The sequence below is a fragment of the Chaetodon auriga genome, chromosome 9 (assembly GCF_051107435.1).
Source record: "Chaetodon auriga isolate fChaAug3 chromosome 9, fChaAug3.hap1, whole genome shotgun sequence".
Taxonomy (NCBI): Eukaryota; Metazoa; Chordata; class Actinopteri; order Chaetodontiformes; family Chaetodontidae; genus Chaetodon; species Chaetodon auriga.
Window position 1 is genome coordinate 21,549,924 of NC_135082.1, and position 18,855 is coordinate 21,568,778.

The window sequence follows — 18,855 nt, forward strand, 5'->3', positions numbered from 1 at the left end:
TGGGGGTTGTGGTTCTTCAGCTGCTGAGAGAGGAGAAAGGACAACTCAGTCACTGGCATCAACTACACCTTCGTGACAGGTGCTGCAGGCACACCTTTTCCTCTCAGCTACATATTCACCTTTGCTCAAACCTCTGCTTTTTGTCAACAAAAAATTCCCCTGCAAGCCTCAGTGATTTTATAAGATATGTTATTATATAATGTCACCTAATATAACAGCAGTTATACCACTTATTACAAGTATTACTTGTACTGAACTTGAAGTGACAATATGAACAAGTTAAAGAGAAAGTTTGACAGTTTGGGAAGATGCTTATTTGCTGTCTTGCAGAGAGTTTACTGAGAATATTGATAAGAGTCTCATGTCTGTACTGTAAATATGATGCTACAGCCATCAGCTGTTAGCTTAGCTTAGCACAATGAGTGGAAACAGGGGGAAACAGCTAGCCTGGCTGTTTAGAAGAAGCCGCATTGCAACCGGCAGAGTTATTTATAATCCCCTGTAAAATGTGAATTGTTGTTTTCACTTTCACATCTTTCTTCTGGCTCTCAACGAAGGCGGACGCTTTTTCTGTTGCTCCCTCCCTGCCCTTATCTGCCCTGCTGCTGCTCTCTCTTTTTATGTTTCTTGGACGGGATGTAACTGAAATGAAATTTCCCCTTCAATGAGGGATTAATAAAGGCATTCATTCACACTTTAGATTTTCTATGGATTAAACAAATGAGATACTAAAGTGTTAATTAATTAGCTTTAGAGGTGATTTTGTTACCTTTGAACAGAGTCAGGCTAGCTCTTTCCCTTTGTTTCCAATCTTTGGGCTAAGCTAAGCTAACCGGTTGCTGGCTGTAGCTTCATTCACTGCACAAGCATGGTGATATCAGTCCTCTCATCTGACTCTCAGCAAGAAAGCAAATCAGTGTATTTCCCAAAACGTCAAATGTCAATTTAAATTTCCAGTCTACAACTTCGGGCTTTTGAAGCCATTATTTTTCAGAACCCATTTCAGTGTCCCAGGAGCTTTGGGGCTTTGTAATGACAGGTTGGGTATTTTCCTGCTTTTATAATGGGCTGGATTAAATACTGTATACTGTCTATCAAACTTACTTCCAGAGTTTAACCAAAATGTCTGCTTTGATTGGTTTGAAGATGTTTTTTTTTTTAACTCCCCACACCCACCGCACATGAAACCGGCCATTACTCAGCCTGGTTAGTAGTATCAGTGGTCTTGTCCCCTTCCTTATCTGCTATACAACACACATGACAAAGATCTAGTGGTCTGTAAACCTGATGTTGCCTTAGACAATGAATATCATTGTTTAAGCCCACAGTGAGATGAAGTTCAGTTGTTGCTACAGTATCTCATCATGTAAAATAATGGTGACACAATGATGTTAGACAGTTTTGAACCTTAAATATTTTAATACATGTCATGAAAAACTTTGTGAGAATTTAAAAAAAAACCCCTCTAATGTTATAAAATGATGTACAATCTGCTATTTAAAACGGCTGTGGTTGCGTGGGCTTGAGAGCTAGACTAGTGCACATCCAGGAAGGCAGAACTCAAAACTGTCAGGTTAACTGTCTTTGCTAAATTTAGCTTACGGTGGCTTAATGTACCATAGCTCCATATCCTGTTGATGGCCAAAGTCATGTACATTCTGAGTAAACATGCTTGGTGGTCTGCCAAAAGCGGAGAAATGGACAGCCACAGCCTATCTCACAGCTCGGCTGCTGCATGCGGCTTTGCTTGCTTGTTGTTTCACAGACACTGACATGCAAACACCACAGAGCTGTGAAACTGAAAAAAACAGCCTTTTTTTATTGGCAGCTACACATGACTTTGTGTTAGCATTTCCGAACAGAAACTATTTCTAAGGCTTGTTTGTTTCCGTCCGAAAATAAATGCTGAAATGTGTTGCTTCAGCCCGGCTGTACTTATGTATCATGTTGGGGGTGTCTCACCTCTCTCTTAGTTTATGAGATGAGAAGACAACATGTGTGCTCTGAAGTGGTAAAACCCACCAACGGACATGTTCATAGTGAGCTTTCACCATCAAAGCACGATCTTAGCAATCTGTGCAACATGTATCACAGGTCTGTGTGTTCATTTCACTCCCTCACTTTAAACTGAGGCCTCAACAGAAACACTTAGTCTATAGTATTTTTTCTTTACTGTCCTGCAGGGCAATGTGACTGAGTCCTACAAGGACAAACTTCTATTTAGACAACATGTGATCCAGGATTTACACTTTTTTTAATCTAAGATTAATACATACTGTAACATAGTTCCCAGAACAATTGTGATTTTAGTAACTATTATGATGAGGACATTTACAAATTTCACCAAATTCACACCAAGGCAATGGCTTAGATGAAAGATGAAAGTTAAGAAGTCATTAACATGTTAATCATGGGCCATTTCAGACTGCTTGGATGAACTGACGTGCCAGAGGACAGAGGGTTGCACAGAGCCATCTGAGAAGTCATCCTTGGAAACTGTTTGGAAAAGGGCAGGCACTTTGAAAAAAGTATTAGGCAGGTGATTGGATGAACCATCTGTCTATCACAGGCCAACTTCAACCAATCAAATCAGTGAACCATATGATGGAGAGGGCCTCTTCCCAAAGCCAGTCAGACGAAGAACCAAAACATCTTTTCCGTGGAGAAAGGCCTTCAGTGCCATTCTCAGCTCAGTTTTTATATAACTCACGCCATAGCAGTATCTACAGGAACCTCTTTAAGAGCCGCCATTGTTGTTTTCAAATAAACAGTCGCTTTTCTCACTGCTGTCACACCTGAACCACACCTGTCACAGTCAGTAGTCCCTCACAAGTAACTGCTTGGTCTAAAATGACGTGTAACTACTTGAAACCTGGCTAGATGGATTGTCAGCATGGACGTGGGAAGTAGGCATGCTGAGGGGGCTGCAGCACCCCCCTAACACCAGGCATTATTATCGACTGTGTGTGACTTTCTCACGGCACCCCCAGCTGTGGCTTCCAGCACCCCTGAGTTATGTGGTTTTTTGTTTTCGGTGGTGTTACTTACTTGCTGGTTGTGCATTGCATTATTACAGTTGTTTGGGGGTGGGAAGCCAGTGAGGGATCATGTTCTTGTCACCGAACATACAACTCCTTCAGGTTGGTCTGAGCTCCATCACATTGCATTTGACTGAGAAAAACAGTTTGAGCCCACACAAAACAAAACCTCAACACTAGTGTCCACCACACCGAGCACTCATGTGAAACTATTATGAGTACTTGCTGTATAAATATCCTGAATCTGTCTTTCACACCTCTGTTACTCTGTGAAATTGTGAAAGATGAATTCATGCAGACATCTCCGGTGTCTGAATGTATTAAAGTCATCACTGTGTGCTTAGAGCATCACAAATCAGACACCATAAACATACTTTTAAAGAACAGTTCTAACTGTATTTATATGTCATTGTGCACCTGTATCACTATATATAAAATCACACATATAATTCAGTTTTTCAGTCATGATAATGTTGTTAAAATATTACTTTAAAATCATCAGTAGCTAACAGTGAACTGTACATCTCAGATTTTCTGGAAATGGGTCACCGGTTCACCAAATTTAACAGGAAGTGCATTATCTGTGTTTCAGCCAATCAGTATGTTTTCCACTTAGTAAACCTTGATCATCCTGTGACAAAATCTTCCATCTGAGTGGGAAGGCATCAGTTGTGCAAGAGCAGGTCGTTGTACCACGATGATCGGAAGCGAGGCTGCTTTGATTCTTCTCAGCACACTGTGTTTGTGTAAGTGCACTTTTTGTCTACTTTAAAACAAGTACTGTTGTAAAATATAGTTTGTGTGAAAAGACAGCAGAAATATATTAGGCCATACAACAGTTCTTGAAAAATAATTTATAAAGACCACAAACCGGCTCTCTGGTTCACATTTGAATTGTTCTTCTTCCTGTTGTTTGCTAACTCTGATATTTGTGTCTTTTCTTCAGCTCAAACAACAGACATTTCTCCTCAGATGCCTCTAACTGTGGCTGAACTTGGTGCTAACGTGACTCTGACATGTCAAATCTCTGGAGATGACAGCGGGCTCTTTTACTGGTATAAGATGAACTTTGGATACATGGTCCAAACTGTTGCAGGAGGAGCTCTTCCCAAAATATCACCTCAAGGACAATTTAACAACGCAAGATTCACAGTGACGAACGTGAACACTGTGTATACTCTCAACATCAAAAATGTCAGCAAAGAAGATGAAGCTACATACTTCTGCCAAGGAGGGACAGTATACGTACTGAAATTTCTGAACGCTACAGTTTTGGCTGTGAACGGTAAAGTATGTTCATTTCAATGACGGTCTTTGTTATGTCTGTGCCCATAGTCAAACAATCCACTTGCGAATTCCTGCCTTTTTATGAATCACACAGATCATAAAAATCAGCAGAAGTCTGTCTATGTGAAACAAAGTCCGGAGACTGAGTCAGTCAAGCCGGGCGGCTCGATGACTCTCCAGTGTTCGCTTCTCTCCAGAAACAAAGACAACACAGTCCAGTGTCCAGGTGAACACAGCGTGTACTGGTTCAGAGCTGGATCAGGAGGATCTCATCCAAGCATCATTTACACTAACAGCAGCGATGAAGAAGAGGAAAGGAGCTGCGTCTACAGTCTGTCCCAAACTGTACGAGACTCCTCTGATACTGGGACTTACTACTGTGCTGTGGTCACATGTGGACAGATCCTGTTTGGTGAAGGAACGCAAGTGGAGACAAGTATGTTTTAAAGTCTCATTTAAATCAAAATGCATCTTTATTGATTATTATTCTGCTGTTTTCTAAGTGCAGTGTTGATGAAAGGAAAGAGAGCAGAAACTTTCTTCTGCTCTATAAAATTAGCCTTCTTTCTTGTGAAATACTCGATAGTTTTCGTCTTCCGGCCTCTTAAAAGGATTCAGATTAGATCTGTTTGAGGTTCAAAATAATTTATGTAAGCTTTGATGTGGGGCAGTGAGTTATTTTTGTGTTTCAAAAGCCACAAAGGTTAGGAACCACTGAATTAGTTTAAACAGTTTGGAAGCTATATGAGGTGGACATCATGTAAACCAATGCAGTGCTTCTGTAGTGCCATCCTTTCATGGCTGAGGTTTGGCTGCCTCCACTCCGCCTCCTCTATTCAGTCTTTCACTGTGTGTGTGCATTTGTGTGTGTTTCTCACCATTTCCTGTGGTGTTTTCTGCCCCATCGAGGCCCCTTTCTCTCTGCCGTTCATGTTCTCTTGTGCAGTTTATCTGATGATTTTTGTTGTGGCAGTGAGGTGTTGAAAGCAGGAGCACCTACAAAGCAACAAGCATACAATCCAATATAAAAATGCCACAAATTACAGCCTAAAAATAACTACAGCATTAACACTTTTTGACAATTCCTTGGTGAAACCTGATAATCATTGTTACGGTCCTCTGTATTAGATTGCTTTAAACTGTTCAAATATTGCTGTTTTGAGGTGATCATTAAGAGTACGTACAGGTTAAATGTATAAGTTTAGTTTTAGTGCCTGAACTCTGGGGGGGGGGACTGCACAGAAAACCACCCAATGTATTTGGAAACAGAAACTAAACAAGACTACAAGTCTCCAGCCGTGCCACCAGCCCTGTGAGGCTGTGCACACAGTGATGCTTTGAGCTAACTGCAGCATGCTAACATGCTCACAATCGCTGGCATGCAGATGTTTAGCAGGTACACATTTCGCTCAAAACCAAAAATGTCAATCTCATGGTGGATCTGGAGGAAAAGTCAGGTCATCAAGTTCATTAAGAAATGGATTTCATTTTGCTTTTCTACCTTAGCAGATGAAGCACTGTACAATTCACCAATCTCTCTCTCTCACACACACACAACAATGGCCATGCAAGGCACACAGCTTTGACCATTCCTGGACGACCTGCTCCACCTCATGAGCCAGCCCGTTCATAGTACCCAGATACAACGCGTCACGGCAATCCATCCAACTATTGTTGAGATGTTTCAGCGTTGACCGAAGTGGTAGACCAACAAACCAACACACTGACACTGCTATCTACAGGGCATTGGTTCAACAACAGGGTTTCAAGGTTTTCCTGTTAAAAACATGTCTGGTCAGGCAAACAAGTGAAAGATAACACAGGCACAGTTGATGAGTCGTGTCTGTATGAAACTTTTGTTATTAGTGAAATGCTTCTTTGGGATTTTTTATTCTCATTCCAGGAGAAGAACTGTGTCCACTTGTCATTGTTCTCGGGACGCTGCTGACCTGCTGTGTGATTGTGATTGTTGCTCTGATTATGAACCAAAAGCCAGTTTGTGGACAATGCAAAAGTAGGTTCATTGCGTGTGTTTGTGTTTTATTTAATCATTTTGTATTTTATCTATGTTTAATGACATTAACGCCTTGCTTTCATTAACAGGAGAACATGCTGAACATGACAGATCAGCTGAGGCTCAACCAAATAATCTGGTAAATAGAAAGTCAGACTGTCATCTAATCCATGACCAGAACTGAATAATAATACATGGTTATTTCCCCTGAAAAGGAGACAGATGGGATAGCTTCTGGTGAGAGACAGACATTTAGTGCAGAGGGCAAAGTATAACTAAATAACCTTTGAGCTGAAAGGGGTGTAAAATTGTGTTTCCTCTTACCTGTAGTGTTATTTATCCATCTAGATCGTTTTGGTGTGACTGCAGCCTCTCTCAGCCTCTCATCCATCAGTAGATGCTTCCTTCTGCGCAGTGACACGGTTGGCAGGTGTAGTTTGGTACAAAGAAAATAGTTCCTAGATGAAACGTCTCACAGCGAGGCCTGTGGAAGTCATGATTTCTGGAAAGAGACATTGCTGTTGAGTTTTTCAAATGCATCTTTTAGGTCTATTATATTTGAGGGAAGGCAGACACCTCAACTCAACAACTCACACCAAAACAATCTATATGGATGAATAACACTACAAGTAAGCAAGCATGACTTGGCCCTTTGTGGCAGCCACGTTCTGTCTGTTTTTATCTTCCTTCAACAGAAATCTTTGGATCCTTTAAGGCACTTTGGATATTCCAGTATTAAGTGTAGTGTTAAATCTCTAACATCTAACAATCACAATTATCTTTTCCAGGATGGTGAAGCGGCATCGAACTACGTCACGCTGGCTTTCCCCTCACGAAAAAGAGAGAGATGAATGAATAACAGGGAGTTACTACAGGAGTGCATGTACTCTGGAAGGAGAGACTGTCAATGGAGTGCTGACCCCATGGAGAATGAACACCTAATGTGTACAAATAATTTTCATGCAGCTGTGATTCCTGTTTTTGAAATTAGATGACAGATTTCTTTAGAAATGTTATTGTTAACAGCATTATCAGAAAGATTAGGAGAGAGGAAGCACTTGTTTTGTGATGGTGGCTTGTTGAAGAATAAATATTGTCTTTATAATGTGATATACAACATTTTGTGACTACTAATTTACTTTGTGTGATAAAGAACCTGGAGTACATTTGCATTGTTTTAGTTCAGTATGACAGACTCTGGATGATTCACCCCGGAACCTGTATTGAAAAAAGTGTGTCCAATCTTGTACATAAAGTGCAGAAATAAATTGAAATCTTACATGTGTGATACAACACAGAATGTTTTCAATGTAATGGAAGAATTATAGTTTTTGTAATACTTTTGCTTGTTTACAGCACTTACCTTTATGTTGCTCGTGGACGTTTTGGCTGCAGATGACGGCCTAACAGAAATGACCAAACAGACCATTAATGTTGCCATTGAATAAAAACCAAATGTGTTGCTGACTAGAATATGACCAGACACTGCTTGAACTCACCGAACAGAAGGTCATACCAGTTTCCTTTAGCTCCATTTCTAAATAATTTTTTCTCGCATGTGACCACAGCACAGTAATAAGTCCGAGCATCAGAGGAGCTCATGTTCTTAGAGAAACAATAAAAACAGGCTTTCTCGCCACATTTGTCATGTCCCCTTGCATTAGTATAGATGATGCTGCATGAGGATGCCCCCTCATATTCCCTCCTGCTATCAGGCGTGCCACGCAGGATCATTTGACATTTACAAACCAAATCTCTGGATTCTAAGACAATGACATTTTTGAGCCAAAAAAAGCAGAGAATACACAGTTATAGGTTTTAATGTTTCTTATTAAAAAAAAAACCAAAAACCCCAGCTCGGGTTAACATTTCTACGATAAGAGAATGAACACATAGACATAATGGAACAAAAAGAGCACGACTGGATGCTATGATACTGGCTTTTATGATGCAACACCTCTCTCTCATCAAAGTCAGGAGAGAACCCACAACCTTTACACTGTCAACTGTTGTCACATGTCACATCGTAGTGGGCAAACCACAGTTTATATGTGTCCGCACATTCAGATTCAGCATTTAACTTGAGCGTACACGCTTTCTTCAGCCTTCGGTTCTCTTTTTTTCCTCCCGCTTGCAGCTTTCCTTCCAGATAGCTGCAGCGCAGCGTAGTTCAGATCATCTCCACCTCCGGTCTGTGCAGCAAATAAAAGGGCCATTACATTGTCATGGTGGTCGGGAATTACGTTAATGAAATAACAACAAATAATGTAATTCGGTATCATTACTTACAATATCATGCACTGGTTGTCTTAAGCTGTCATGTCTTGCCTCTGAGAAGGCACTTTTTGTTCCTAACATTAAATGAAAACATTACTGACATTATAAATATTGTATTATTATTATATACATATTGTAAATAGAACAAATGTCAATATGGAGACTTGAATTGTGCTACAAATAGTTAAAGATACATTAAAAATAACAGACTTCTACTGACTGAGGTTGTCGCTCACTACTCTCAATGACCTTTTCAAGTAAAACCAGAGGAGCATTAAGACCTTTGATTCATTCACTCACCTTTGAAATCACCTTTTGGTCTTTGAGTTCGGTAACAGATGAAAACAATATTTCCAATCAAAGAAATGACCAAGCAGATGACCACTACCAGCAGCGCAATAAACACAGAACTTGATGACTGCTCTAGACAACAAAGAGAAAAACTTGTCAATGATAATGTTGTTAACATGGATGAAGATCACCTCCAGCACTGAACACAGAAGCATACCAACTGGCAGTTTTGTCCCAGCTCCAAATAACACCTCCCCACATGTGGCCACAGCACAGTAGTAAGTCCCAGCATCAGAGGGGCTGACGTTCTTAGAGAAGCGGTAAACACAGCTTCTCTGAGCCTTGTCACATTCATCGTGTCTCTTTCCATCAGTGTAGATGATGCTTGGATGAGATTTATTAGATCCCACTCTGAACCAAAACATGCTGTGATCTCCTGGACACGTCTTGTTCTGAGAGAAGACTGAACACTGGAGAGTCACAGAGTCTCTTGGACGGACTCGATCAGCTCCTGTCATCCACTGAACAACAGTTAAGTTTGATGTCCTCTGAGTGTTTCCTGCATAATACAAAACTGTGTGAAAAGGAAGGGATTTCCGAGCACATTATGAAAGTCTAAAACGAGTTTAAGAATATCTCAAATGTGACCAAGTGGTTGAAAGGTTATTTTCTCAATTGATTAAGACCACACAGTCAGTCAGTGGTCAAGATAGTTGCATAGATTTTGAAATAAACACAGTAGATGATCTCTATCTGAAATGTATATTTAACCAGACTGAAATTGAACATTTTGTGATTTCTGAAAACATGCTTGCAGTGGTTAAGGGTTCTTAAAGTGCCACTTTCAGTGTAGCATGTCTAAATCTCAATAAAAATACATCACATTACCTTTTAGTAACAAATAGGTCCCACTCCATATCGTCTTCACAGCCCACTCCGTCACTGCACAGTGATACGTTCCCTCATCCTCCTGGATTGTCTTCAAAATGGTCAAGTTGCTGAAATTGTTTTCAAAGTTCACCTTCAATCTTGATCCAGAAAAATCTGATGTGTACGTAGGTGTTGCCGATTTCTGCAGCGTCACAATTAATTTTAGCGTGTCTCCTGCGCTCTGCTTGTACCAGTGGAGTTCTCTACGGCTGAACTGACTATTAGGCAGATGGCATGTGAAGGTTACAGGTTCACCAAGTTGAACTGTGGTCACTGGAACCTGTGCACCTGAATGAAATCATGCAATATATGAAAGAGTAAATAACAATTAGTGTACAATGAAAATCTACCATGCAAAAAGACAGTATAGGAAACTCCACACATCTAGTTGGTATTCCTAACTGAATACTTGCACAGAACTAGACAGTACTTACATCCTTGATGAAGAGCAAGCAGTGTAACCCATAACAGGATCATCTTGACATTGTCTCTTGTTAAGAAACATGCTGATGTTTGAGTGGGGAAAGGTGGTGATGTGGCGTGGCCACTGTATGTCACCGTGTCAAACAGATGTGATTGGTTACAGAGCATAGGTTCGAGAAATCACTTCCTGCCACACTGGCCTCACACTGGTCTTTGTGAAGCCTCATTCTTATCCATTCCCTCCACACCCTTTGTAAGGCAACGGCCATCATCTGCTCTCACTGTGCATGGAGGTGCACTCATCTAAGAAAGGTTAAACATTGTTGATTGCCTTCGTGAAACACATTGTTGGTCAGGAAATTGAAGGATAGTGATTACAAATCATTAAATGAGATTCCATAAGCAAGACTAATGTTATTGTACAACCCTGATTCCAAAAAAGCTGGAACTCTGTGTAAAACATAAATAAAACAGAAACTGATCATTTGCTAATCCTTTTTGACAAACAATCAATTGAAAATACTACAAAGACAATATATTTAATGTTTTATCTGATCATCTTCATTGATTGTTGTAAATATATGCTTATTCTGGAATTGATATTGATAAACTCAATACACTATATTTGTTTAACACCTTAGCACCAAATTAATGTAAAATAAGATGAAGAATAAAACCCAGGAGATTACTTCATGGGCTTAAAAACATGGGTTTTAAAAATTCTGTTATTATTCATGTTTTACTTTTTGCATTCGAGGCTGTATAAATGGGTTTATACAGTTAGAAAGAAACTCGATTTATATTAGCATAAAGTAGCGGTCAAATTAGTTGTGCTTCATGTCAGGAAACAAAGAAAGATCAATATTAATATTATCAATAAGTGTACAACACAGTAATTGAGCTAGGACTCACAGACCTACATGTAGAGTCCACAAAAGTGAAAGAAGGAAAGAGTTAAAGACATAACAGTTAATGAACAGCTATGCAGAATGATGTGTTAGCAGCACATTAGCCTGACACAGCTAGTGTAATGGCTAGCTTAGCCAGCAGTTAACTGACCACAGACAAGCTACATGAACAAATCGCAAATCAACAGTCACAAAACAGCTGTTACAAGGAGTACTTACATAATGCTCTGACAAGGGTAGAGGAGATGAAAGATGTTTTACGGGTCACAAATCTGACATGGTTGATCTAACAATGTCAGTTAAAGTGCTATGTTGTTGCTATAGCAACAGAATGTTCACCTGAAACTAACTGCTGGTGGCAGACCAGTGTCTGAAAGCTCTCCCTCATTCACTCATTCACTACTTCAGGTACTAACTGATCATCATTTTGCATCATCGCTGACAAACCTGTCAACACTCTCATTTTTTCAGGGTTCTCCCACTGTAACGTTGACAGGAGACATAACCTCCAATTTGATGTGTTTGCCTACATTCCCTTCCTGTACAGCAGGTGGCAGCAGAGTAAGAAGAAGAAGAAGAAGAAGAAGAAGAAGAAGGGGGAGTGGGGGGGGTGGAGTAGCTTCCAAAAAGGCTAAAAGTTTATGCAAATATCTCACCAAATGGGAGGAGGCTTCAACATCGGTCAGCTGCTTTTTGTAGAATATGCCACACAGCTTTTAGTGTTTCACACAGAGGAAAAAGAGACAAAACGCCCAAGCATAAGGACATCCAAGTCCTTTAAGTGAGGACCTGATATTTTATAAAGCAACTTTTTTGTTCCATTGGGGGATTTTTGAGGGCACTGTGTAGTGGATGCAATTTGGACACTCAAATAAAAATGCTGGACAGTAAACGTAGCGTACTATAAAGTAAACACGGAGTGATGTTGGTTGATGTTCTTTTCTGTTTAATAGTCTACAGCCATGCTAGCAGCTCTCTGAGGCTGAAGGAATGGTGGTGCTTTCAGCTACATGCTACCATCAGCATGCTAACATACTCACAATGACAATGCTAACATGCTGATGTTAAGCAGCATAATGCATTGGTGTACCATGTAGTGTGTTGGCATACTTCCATATGCTAATTACCAAAGTGGTGGACTGACCAACCGACAGACTGACAGACAGATTGCATCATACATTACCATATATAACATATTAGGAGCAGGCCCAAACACGTCAACAGCTGACCTTTAAAAAATTAGTTTTCTGACCTTTCCCTATGGAGTGCCACAAGGTTCGATTCTGGGTTCACTGCTTTTAGGCATTAGACAGTACTATACCATGAAAAAACAGCTTGTGTGTCATTCCTGTGTACATGTTGTGTTGCAATAGTCTTACACTGATGTCTATGGTGTAGAGCAGCACTGCGTCCAAAGTTCAAATCTGTTGAACTTCGCCCTGAGTTGCCCCAACCTTCGTGAGTAAAACCAGCATACACTGCAGTGCTACTGTTGTATTACCCGCTATGGAGTATCTGTACTTATACACACACATACAAGTTTAGAGGCATAAACTGAAACAACGGTGAAAATATCCATGTTCAAATGGATTCAGAACACCTTCCTGAGCTAAGTATTACTGAAATACAGCAAATCATCAGCCTAACTTCTGGCCCTACTTCAAGGCTAGATTCAGTTTCTCTTCTATCAATATCTGTTTGTTGTGGTGACGCATTTTTATTTGCAAAATGAGTAAAAACTAAGAAAGAAGTGCAACATTTCAGCATTTGAGTCTACCGAGTTGTTACTTGTTTTGCACTTTCATCAAAGAAGAGATTCAGTCATACCGCAAAATAGTGCAGATAAGGTTCAATTATTCTTCAATAACACATCGACACAAACATGAAAACCTGTTTTCAAAGCACTGACACATATGTAGATGTGGGTCATGGAGGAAACAGACAACAAAAATATCTTCACACCTTTAATAACAACTCAATGAAACAAACGTTTATAGAAACTCTATAGCATATTTCTACTGTCAAAAGCTTAAATATTAAATTATAATATATTATTTTTGCATGATGAAGATTACATCAGCATCAAGCAGCAAAATCCAGTGTTGAGACTGTTAATTCAAAGCTAGAGCTTTGACTTCAGTGTAGATACTCTCTTCCTCCTCCGGTTTTGCATCCCTCGTCTCTGCTTTGCCAGATTTCCTACTGCTGAAGGTTGGCGTTGAATAAACCAATGACTCCTCATTTGTCTGAGAAATGTGGAGAAAGGTTATGAGATGACAACATTCACACAATTCAAGAGACAAATAAACTGATAACTTTCCCGGCTTCATCTTCTCTTTATATAAATTACCTGCTGACTTTGGTGATCAGTGGTTGCAGCATTTGTCTCCAGAGCAAAAGCAACTGTATCATAAAATAAAACCTCAGCATTAATATGAATCCAGATTTGCCAAATACTGTTTGATAGATCGATGTAGGAGTGATTTTGCTTACCGCTGCAACAACCACAAGATTTTTTCTTGAGTTTCTTGATTGAATAAAGGAGAAAGGCTATAACAATTAGACTTATAGCCAAACCGGTGCATAACAAAGTGAGGATTGTTTGGTCCTGTGAATCCCGTGAGTTGACTGCTGACAACACAAAAGTCAGCAAATAATTAAATTTAACAATAGCACACAAATATGCAATTTCCTTATTACACAGAAATATGATGGAGTACCTTCACTGTTGGGTTTTGATCCATTTCCACAAAATATCTCTCCACATGTGGCCTCGGCACAGACGTAAGTCCCAGCATCAGAGGAGCTGACGTTCCTGAAGAAGCTGAAGGTACATTTCTTTGCTGACAGTCCATCGGGGTTCGTGTCATTGTCTTCAACACTGTTTCCTTGAACAGAACTAAAACTTGGGTGAGACTGATGTGATCCAGATGTGAAACAGCACACAGTGTGTTCTCCTGGACGGGCTTTGTTCTCAGAGTCCGAGAGGACTGGACACTGAGGAGTCACCGAGTCTCCTGGAGTGACTGGATCAGATGGAGGGACTGTAGTGATATCAGGTTCTGGTCCTGTTGTAAAAACAAAACATTTTTCATATAAGAGACACATTTCTACATAACTCCACATTTTTTTTACATTTATATGAGTTACATAAACATGTGCCAACTTTTTTTGATCAAGGAAAGAAATCAGAGTTAACATTTGAAGGAATATGAGAAATCTGTCTTTTTTCAGCTGTATTTACCTTCAACTCTCAGGTCTACTCCTTTCAAAAACATTGGAATTTGTTGCATTTTCATACAGTAGTAAACAGCAGCATCACTTAGCTTCACGTTTTTTAAACGCAGAACGAATCCTCCGGTCTCTTCTGTGGCTGTAATATCAGGATCAACACTATTAGAGCTAAATGCTCTTCGTAAGACCACAGGAAGGTTTCCAGAAGCTTGTCTGATCCAAACCAAACCCCCAAAGTTGTCGTAGCTACATGTCAGTTTCACATACTGTCCGACAACAACAGTCTTTGTCTCAAAGATCTGACCTGTGCATCCTGCAAAGACATTAATTAAAATTAAAATCAGAGACAGAATCATGTTTGATCTCTTTTAAATGAAGAGAATAACAACACTTTAAATATATATCAGGAGTAAATCTGAAACTGTATCATACTTACGTCCCACTCTGACCATCAGCAGTAAATAAAATACAATCAGCATTTTCTGGTTATTCCACTTGCGACTGCTGTAATTGAAACTGCATTAGAAGATGATTCGCCTTAATATAACCATATCAGGTAGGAGGAAACAATTTCAGAGCAATCTGATTGGTCTCTCGTTATGTTGGCGTTTCGCGAGATTACCACAGTGGAAATAATCTCAACCATGTTTCCAACCTAAACACATGAAACAGCTCGAACAGCAAGCTTTTGTTTCATGTTTCATGGTGGGTTTCTATAACTGACACTGAGAGTAAACACAAGACAGCATTTGATTTGACTAAATGTGGCTTTTCATCTGATACTAATAAGGTTCAGCTGTTTAGGACACAAACCGATGTCACCCTAAATGAAATATCATTTACCCTGTGAGGTTCGTGTATTAGGAGAAAATAACAAGGTGGAGGAAGAGGAGACTAGATGACACTTGACAGCACATTTTTGCCTTGTACATCCTCACTGTTTTATTTTCATTCATTGCACCACATTGCACTTCCACTATATTTATTGCGGCTGTGGCTTCAAATACCCTAAAATAGATGGCAGGTGTGAAAAATTTTGGCGATTCATGTCGTGGTATCGTCCTGACTTGGATGTCAATCAATTTGTCAAACCCATGATTATACATGCTTAAGGCATGATGAAGATTAAGTAACTAAAACTACTTGGTTTATGTTTGGAAATGACTATGATGAAGATCAAATAAACAACGATGACATTCTACATGAAACGTTACCATCTTATGAAGCTAACTTGAACTTGTGGGCAGACATATTTCTGTCCAAACCCGAAGTCTGAGAGAACGCTAACCGAACCCGACGTAGTTAATGTCACACACAGTTACCATGGTCACAACTTTGCCAGTTTGATTACACGTGTGGGCACCTGGTATATGACTGTCAAAAGGTATTGTTTTATATAGGTAATAAGTATATTGTTTTAACACACACACACACACACACACTACACAATGTCATCAGCAGTTATAAACAGAATAAAACTGGAGTCTTACCATTGATGATATCACCATGTCAAGCAGGACAGTCCAGCTAATGACCAAACCCAAACATTGTCTCCAGATGTTTACCTGAACCAATAGATGGACTCGGGACAGGTTTCCACTCTGTAGTCCACAGCTGTCAGCATTTATATGAAAGTATGATCAAGGCTTTTAGTATTGTACGTACTTCAGTGTTTTTGAAGGGTGATGCATTCACTGACGTATGTACTGAAATGCATTTGAACAGTGACGCAACTGTTTAATATAGGGAAAAATGTGAACAGGTTACACAGTCAGTGACTAATAGTCTTTCAACTGAACTGAGAGGAAAAATTTGAATCAGCAAAGTGATTCGTGATTTCCTCTTTCAGCTGAAAACAGTGATCTGCTATGTATAGAAGTGACTCATTTGAGAGCAGGCAAGGGTGAACCAAATCAGTGAAGGTGCTGGCTGTAAACTCTAAAACACTGAGCAGAAAGATGCTAAAACCCTCCCTAGAGCTGGGGGGAACTGCAGGATGTTGATTCTCTGAGGTATCGTTTTTACGCCCGGCCTCTCTCACACACAGGTTTTCATGAGATCAACTGATGATGTAAAATCAGTGATACAGAAAGACAGAACAGCAATCGTGCAGTATAATGGAGGTCAGCCTATCCACTGGTGGACTGTGTTGGGAATTGCTGGTACAACATCCAACCACCATATCTGCTAAACTCCTACTTGGGGTGAAAGACAGGAAAGCCTTTTGTTACATGGCCATTACAGAAGCTCATTCACCTATGGAAAACTTAGAGTTTTTGTGTTGTTGCTGCTGTGTTGACGTGAAGGAGGGAGTATATAAAAGGAGGGCGTACAGAGGCAGAAAATAGGCACCTGAAAGGGTCAAAACCACAGTGGCATTTGTCACCAACATGCTGGGGTTTGTGGCCGTCAGCAAGGCCAATGTATTGGTGACCGCAAGCAAAACATGTTGGTTTGTCAATGACACAAAATAAATAAGGTGCTGCTTGAGGTTTGACAGTATATATTTAAATCAGTCATTGCACATAATACACACAGTTAAACACATGTTCTTTCTGTCCTGCTTTTTGACAGACACAAACACGCATGTACAGTCACCGCTGACAAACAAGTGATGAATGGAAACTTCAGCATTGCTGTGGTTGGGCTTCAAACTGACGTGTGAATACAAAGGGGCTTTTCTCTCTGGCTGTTAGCCTCAGGAAGTTGTGCTTCATTGCTGGTACACCTTCTTTAGAAGGCGAGTTAAATAATTTATTCTTATTAATCTTAATATCACAACAATTTACTGGACTAATTAAAGGTCTTGCGATGTCATGACAATTTTCTATCACACTTTTCTGCAGTTGGATCCTTTTGAATGGTAGTTGATGTCAGAGGGGGGCAGTGCTAATCATTCACTGGTCCCACCCTGGTCTTTTTTGGCAAAGAACAAAGCCCTGTTTACACATACAGGGACATTTCCCTTCGTTTGTGCCCTTCATTTACATGCAAATGGAGAATTCGCCTCTGAAAATGACTCATTCTACTCGGCCAGAGTTTAGATTTTAGAAAACTTTGGTTGCACGTTTGCATGTAATCTGAGAAAAACGGAGAAAAACTGATTTTTAGGTAGCCAACGTCACATTATACGCCAGAACTTGCACCTGCGCCAAAAGTGCGATCTATGTTTACATTTTCATTTGGCTATGGTGATCATGGATGCACTCAGTGTAGCAGTCACATTTATGTTGGTGCAAACCCTTTTCGTATGTTTGCATTTGCAAGTACAGCTGCTCTGTTATATCGAGGAGCAGAGACGAATGAGTGCTTCGAGGTCAGCAATTTTGCAACACCCCCCCCCCCCCAACACAAAGAGCCAGTCCACGTCACCGCCAGCGTCGACGGCATACATACACGGGCTAGTGTAAAGGAGAAGTTTTCTGAAAACGGACACGTGTGCACGCTGTTATTTTTGAAAACAGAGAGGGTGAAATGTCCGTTTATGAAAATAGCCGGCTACGTGCAAACGTAGTGCAAGACTTTGAGCTGTGATCTGGAGTTAAATCTGCCAGATTATTAGCAAAAAGTCTGACAGCTTTGTTGAAGTGTGTTCCAGTATGCATCACTTGGTGACGGCAGCCTGTGCAAATCAATGGCGAATGAAACCATAAATTTGCATTAAAACGCTGATATGCATCTATGTTATTTCACGATCACTAATGCATATGTTTGTAATCTTTAAAAACACAGTTTATATACATTTGATCTTTGTATAAGAACATTAACCTGCAAGAAAAACTACATCAATGATTTGTTCAACTAAAAATAGCTGCTGACACCTCTTGTGTCTTTTCTCTTTGCAACCCCTCTCTACATATCCTGTCAAAGCACGCTATCGTTTCTGTTCTGAGTAAATAGCCTTGATGGTTGGTCAGAGGGTGGAGAAACAGCTCACTGCAGCCTTTGTCATGTCAGTGTAGCTTGTGGCTTTGCTTGTTGTTTGCAGTGCAGATATGCAGAAGGCCTTTACAGGGTCGTGTGAGACCAGGAAGATGGCGGGGTTGATTTATTTCAATAGTTGCCAGCCAATATTTTTTTTTACATCGTATATGGATTTCTTGTGTCTAAAGAAAGATTAATGGGGCAAGGCAATAAACATAGTCAGGTACAGAAGGCTGAGGTAGTTACCAGACAGCAGAGGAGCAGATGAAGTCAGAAGTAGGAAGGGTCGATACAGAGAAGGCAGCTCCATGATAATTGCTGGAGATTCTTGCATGAGGGTGAAGAACAATCTGGCCACAGGTGAGAAGCTTTTAAGTACTGCACTGATTGGAGATGAGTCTCAGGTGTATGCTCAGGTGGGCGTGGCTGAGTGGTGAAGGGTGCTGGCTGAGCAGGTGTGCAGACGAGGGAGAGAGTGGCAGCAGGTACGGAGTTTGCTTTGCTGTCCATGGTTTCCTGGGACCAGTAG

At 40.3% G+C, this 18,855-nt stretch overlaps 3 protein-coding genes across 3 annotated transcripts; 1 reads left to right on the forward strand and 2 right to left on the reverse strand.

Annotated features, from left to right (window-relative positions):
• The first annotated feature begins 3,727 nt into the window (after nt 1–3,727).
• LOC143326226 (signal-regulatory protein beta-2-like) lies at nt 3,728–7,568 on the forward strand. The gene is made up of 6 exons (XM_076739775.1): nt 3,728–3,784; nt 3,985–4,323; nt 4,420–4,761; nt 6,229–6,339; nt 6,429–6,478; nt 7,128–7,568. The coding sequence occupies exons 1-6, from the start codon at nt 3,736–3,738 to the stop codon at nt 7,188–7,190; spliced, it is 954 nt and encodes a 317-aa protein (XP_076595890.1). The 5' UTR covers nt 3,728–3,735; the 3' UTR covers nt 7,191–7,568.
• An 840-nt stretch (nt 7,569–8,408) lies between these two features.
• LOC143325685 (uncharacterized) lies at nt 8,409–10,314 on the reverse strand. The gene is made up of 6 exons (XM_076738941.1): nt 10,258–10,314; nt 9,796–10,117; nt 9,125–9,466; nt 8,917–9,039; nt 8,629–8,690; nt 8,409–8,531 (listed from the first exon to the last, which is right to left on the reverse strand). Exons 1-6 carry the CDS (start codon nt 10,312–10,314, stop codon nt 8,409–8,411), a joined length of 1,029 nt encoding a protein of 342 aa, XP_076595056.1.
• Nucleotides 10,315–13,279: 2,965 nt separating this feature from the next.
• LOC143326210 (uncharacterized) lies at nt 13,280–14,895 on the reverse strand. Its single transcript, XM_076739757.1, has 6 exons — nt 14,839–14,895; nt 14,413–14,715; nt 13,889–14,236; nt 13,662–13,799; nt 13,519–13,571; nt 13,280–13,414 (listed from the first exon to the last, which is right to left on the reverse strand). Exons 1-6 carry the CDS (start codon nt 14,879–14,881, stop codon nt 13,280–13,282), a joined length of 1,020 nt encoding a protein of 339 aa, XP_076595872.1. The 5' UTR covers nt 14,882–14,895.
• Between the last annotated feature and the right edge of the window lie 3,960 nt (nt 14,896–18,855).

Bases quoted from the DNA above. Each gene is read 5' to 3' on its own strand.
- LOC143326226 (XM_076739775.1), top strand. From the start codon at position 3,736: ATGATCGGAAGCGAGGCTGCTTTGATTCTTCTCAGCACACTGTGTTTG. The intron at 4,324-4,419 runs GTAAAGTATGTT...TGAATCACACAG, and splicing joins TACAGTTTTGGCTGTGAACG to ATCATAAAAATCAGCAGAAG. The intron at 4,762-6,228 runs GTATGTTTTAAA...TTCTCATTCCAG, and splicing joins AGGAACGCAAGTGGAGACAA to GAGAAGAACTGTGTCCACTT.
- LOC143325685 (XM_076738941.1), bottom strand. From the start codon at position 10,314: ATGATCCTGTTATGGGTTACACTGCTTGCTCTTCATCAAGGATGTAAG. The intron at 10,118-10,257 runs GTTCTGTGCAAG...TCAGGTGCACAG, and splicing joins AAGGATGTAAGTACTGTCTA to GTTCCAGTGACCACAGTTCA. The intron at 8,691-8,916 runs GTGAGTGAATGA...ATTTAATGTTAG, and splicing joins ACCAAAAGGTGATTTCAAAG to GAACAAAAAGTGCCTTCTCA.
- LOC143326210 (XM_076739757.1), bottom strand. From the start codon at position 14,881: ATGCTGATTGTATTTTATTTACTGCTGATGGTCAGAGTGGGAC. The intron at 14,237-14,412 runs GTAAATACAGCT...TTTTTACAACAG, and splicing joins AGTAGACCTGAGAGTTGAAG to GACCAGAACCTGATATCACT. The intron at 13,572-13,661 runs GTAAGCAAAATC...TTTATGATACAG, and splicing joins ATCTTGTGGTTGTTGCAGCG to TTGCTTTTGCTCTGGAGACA.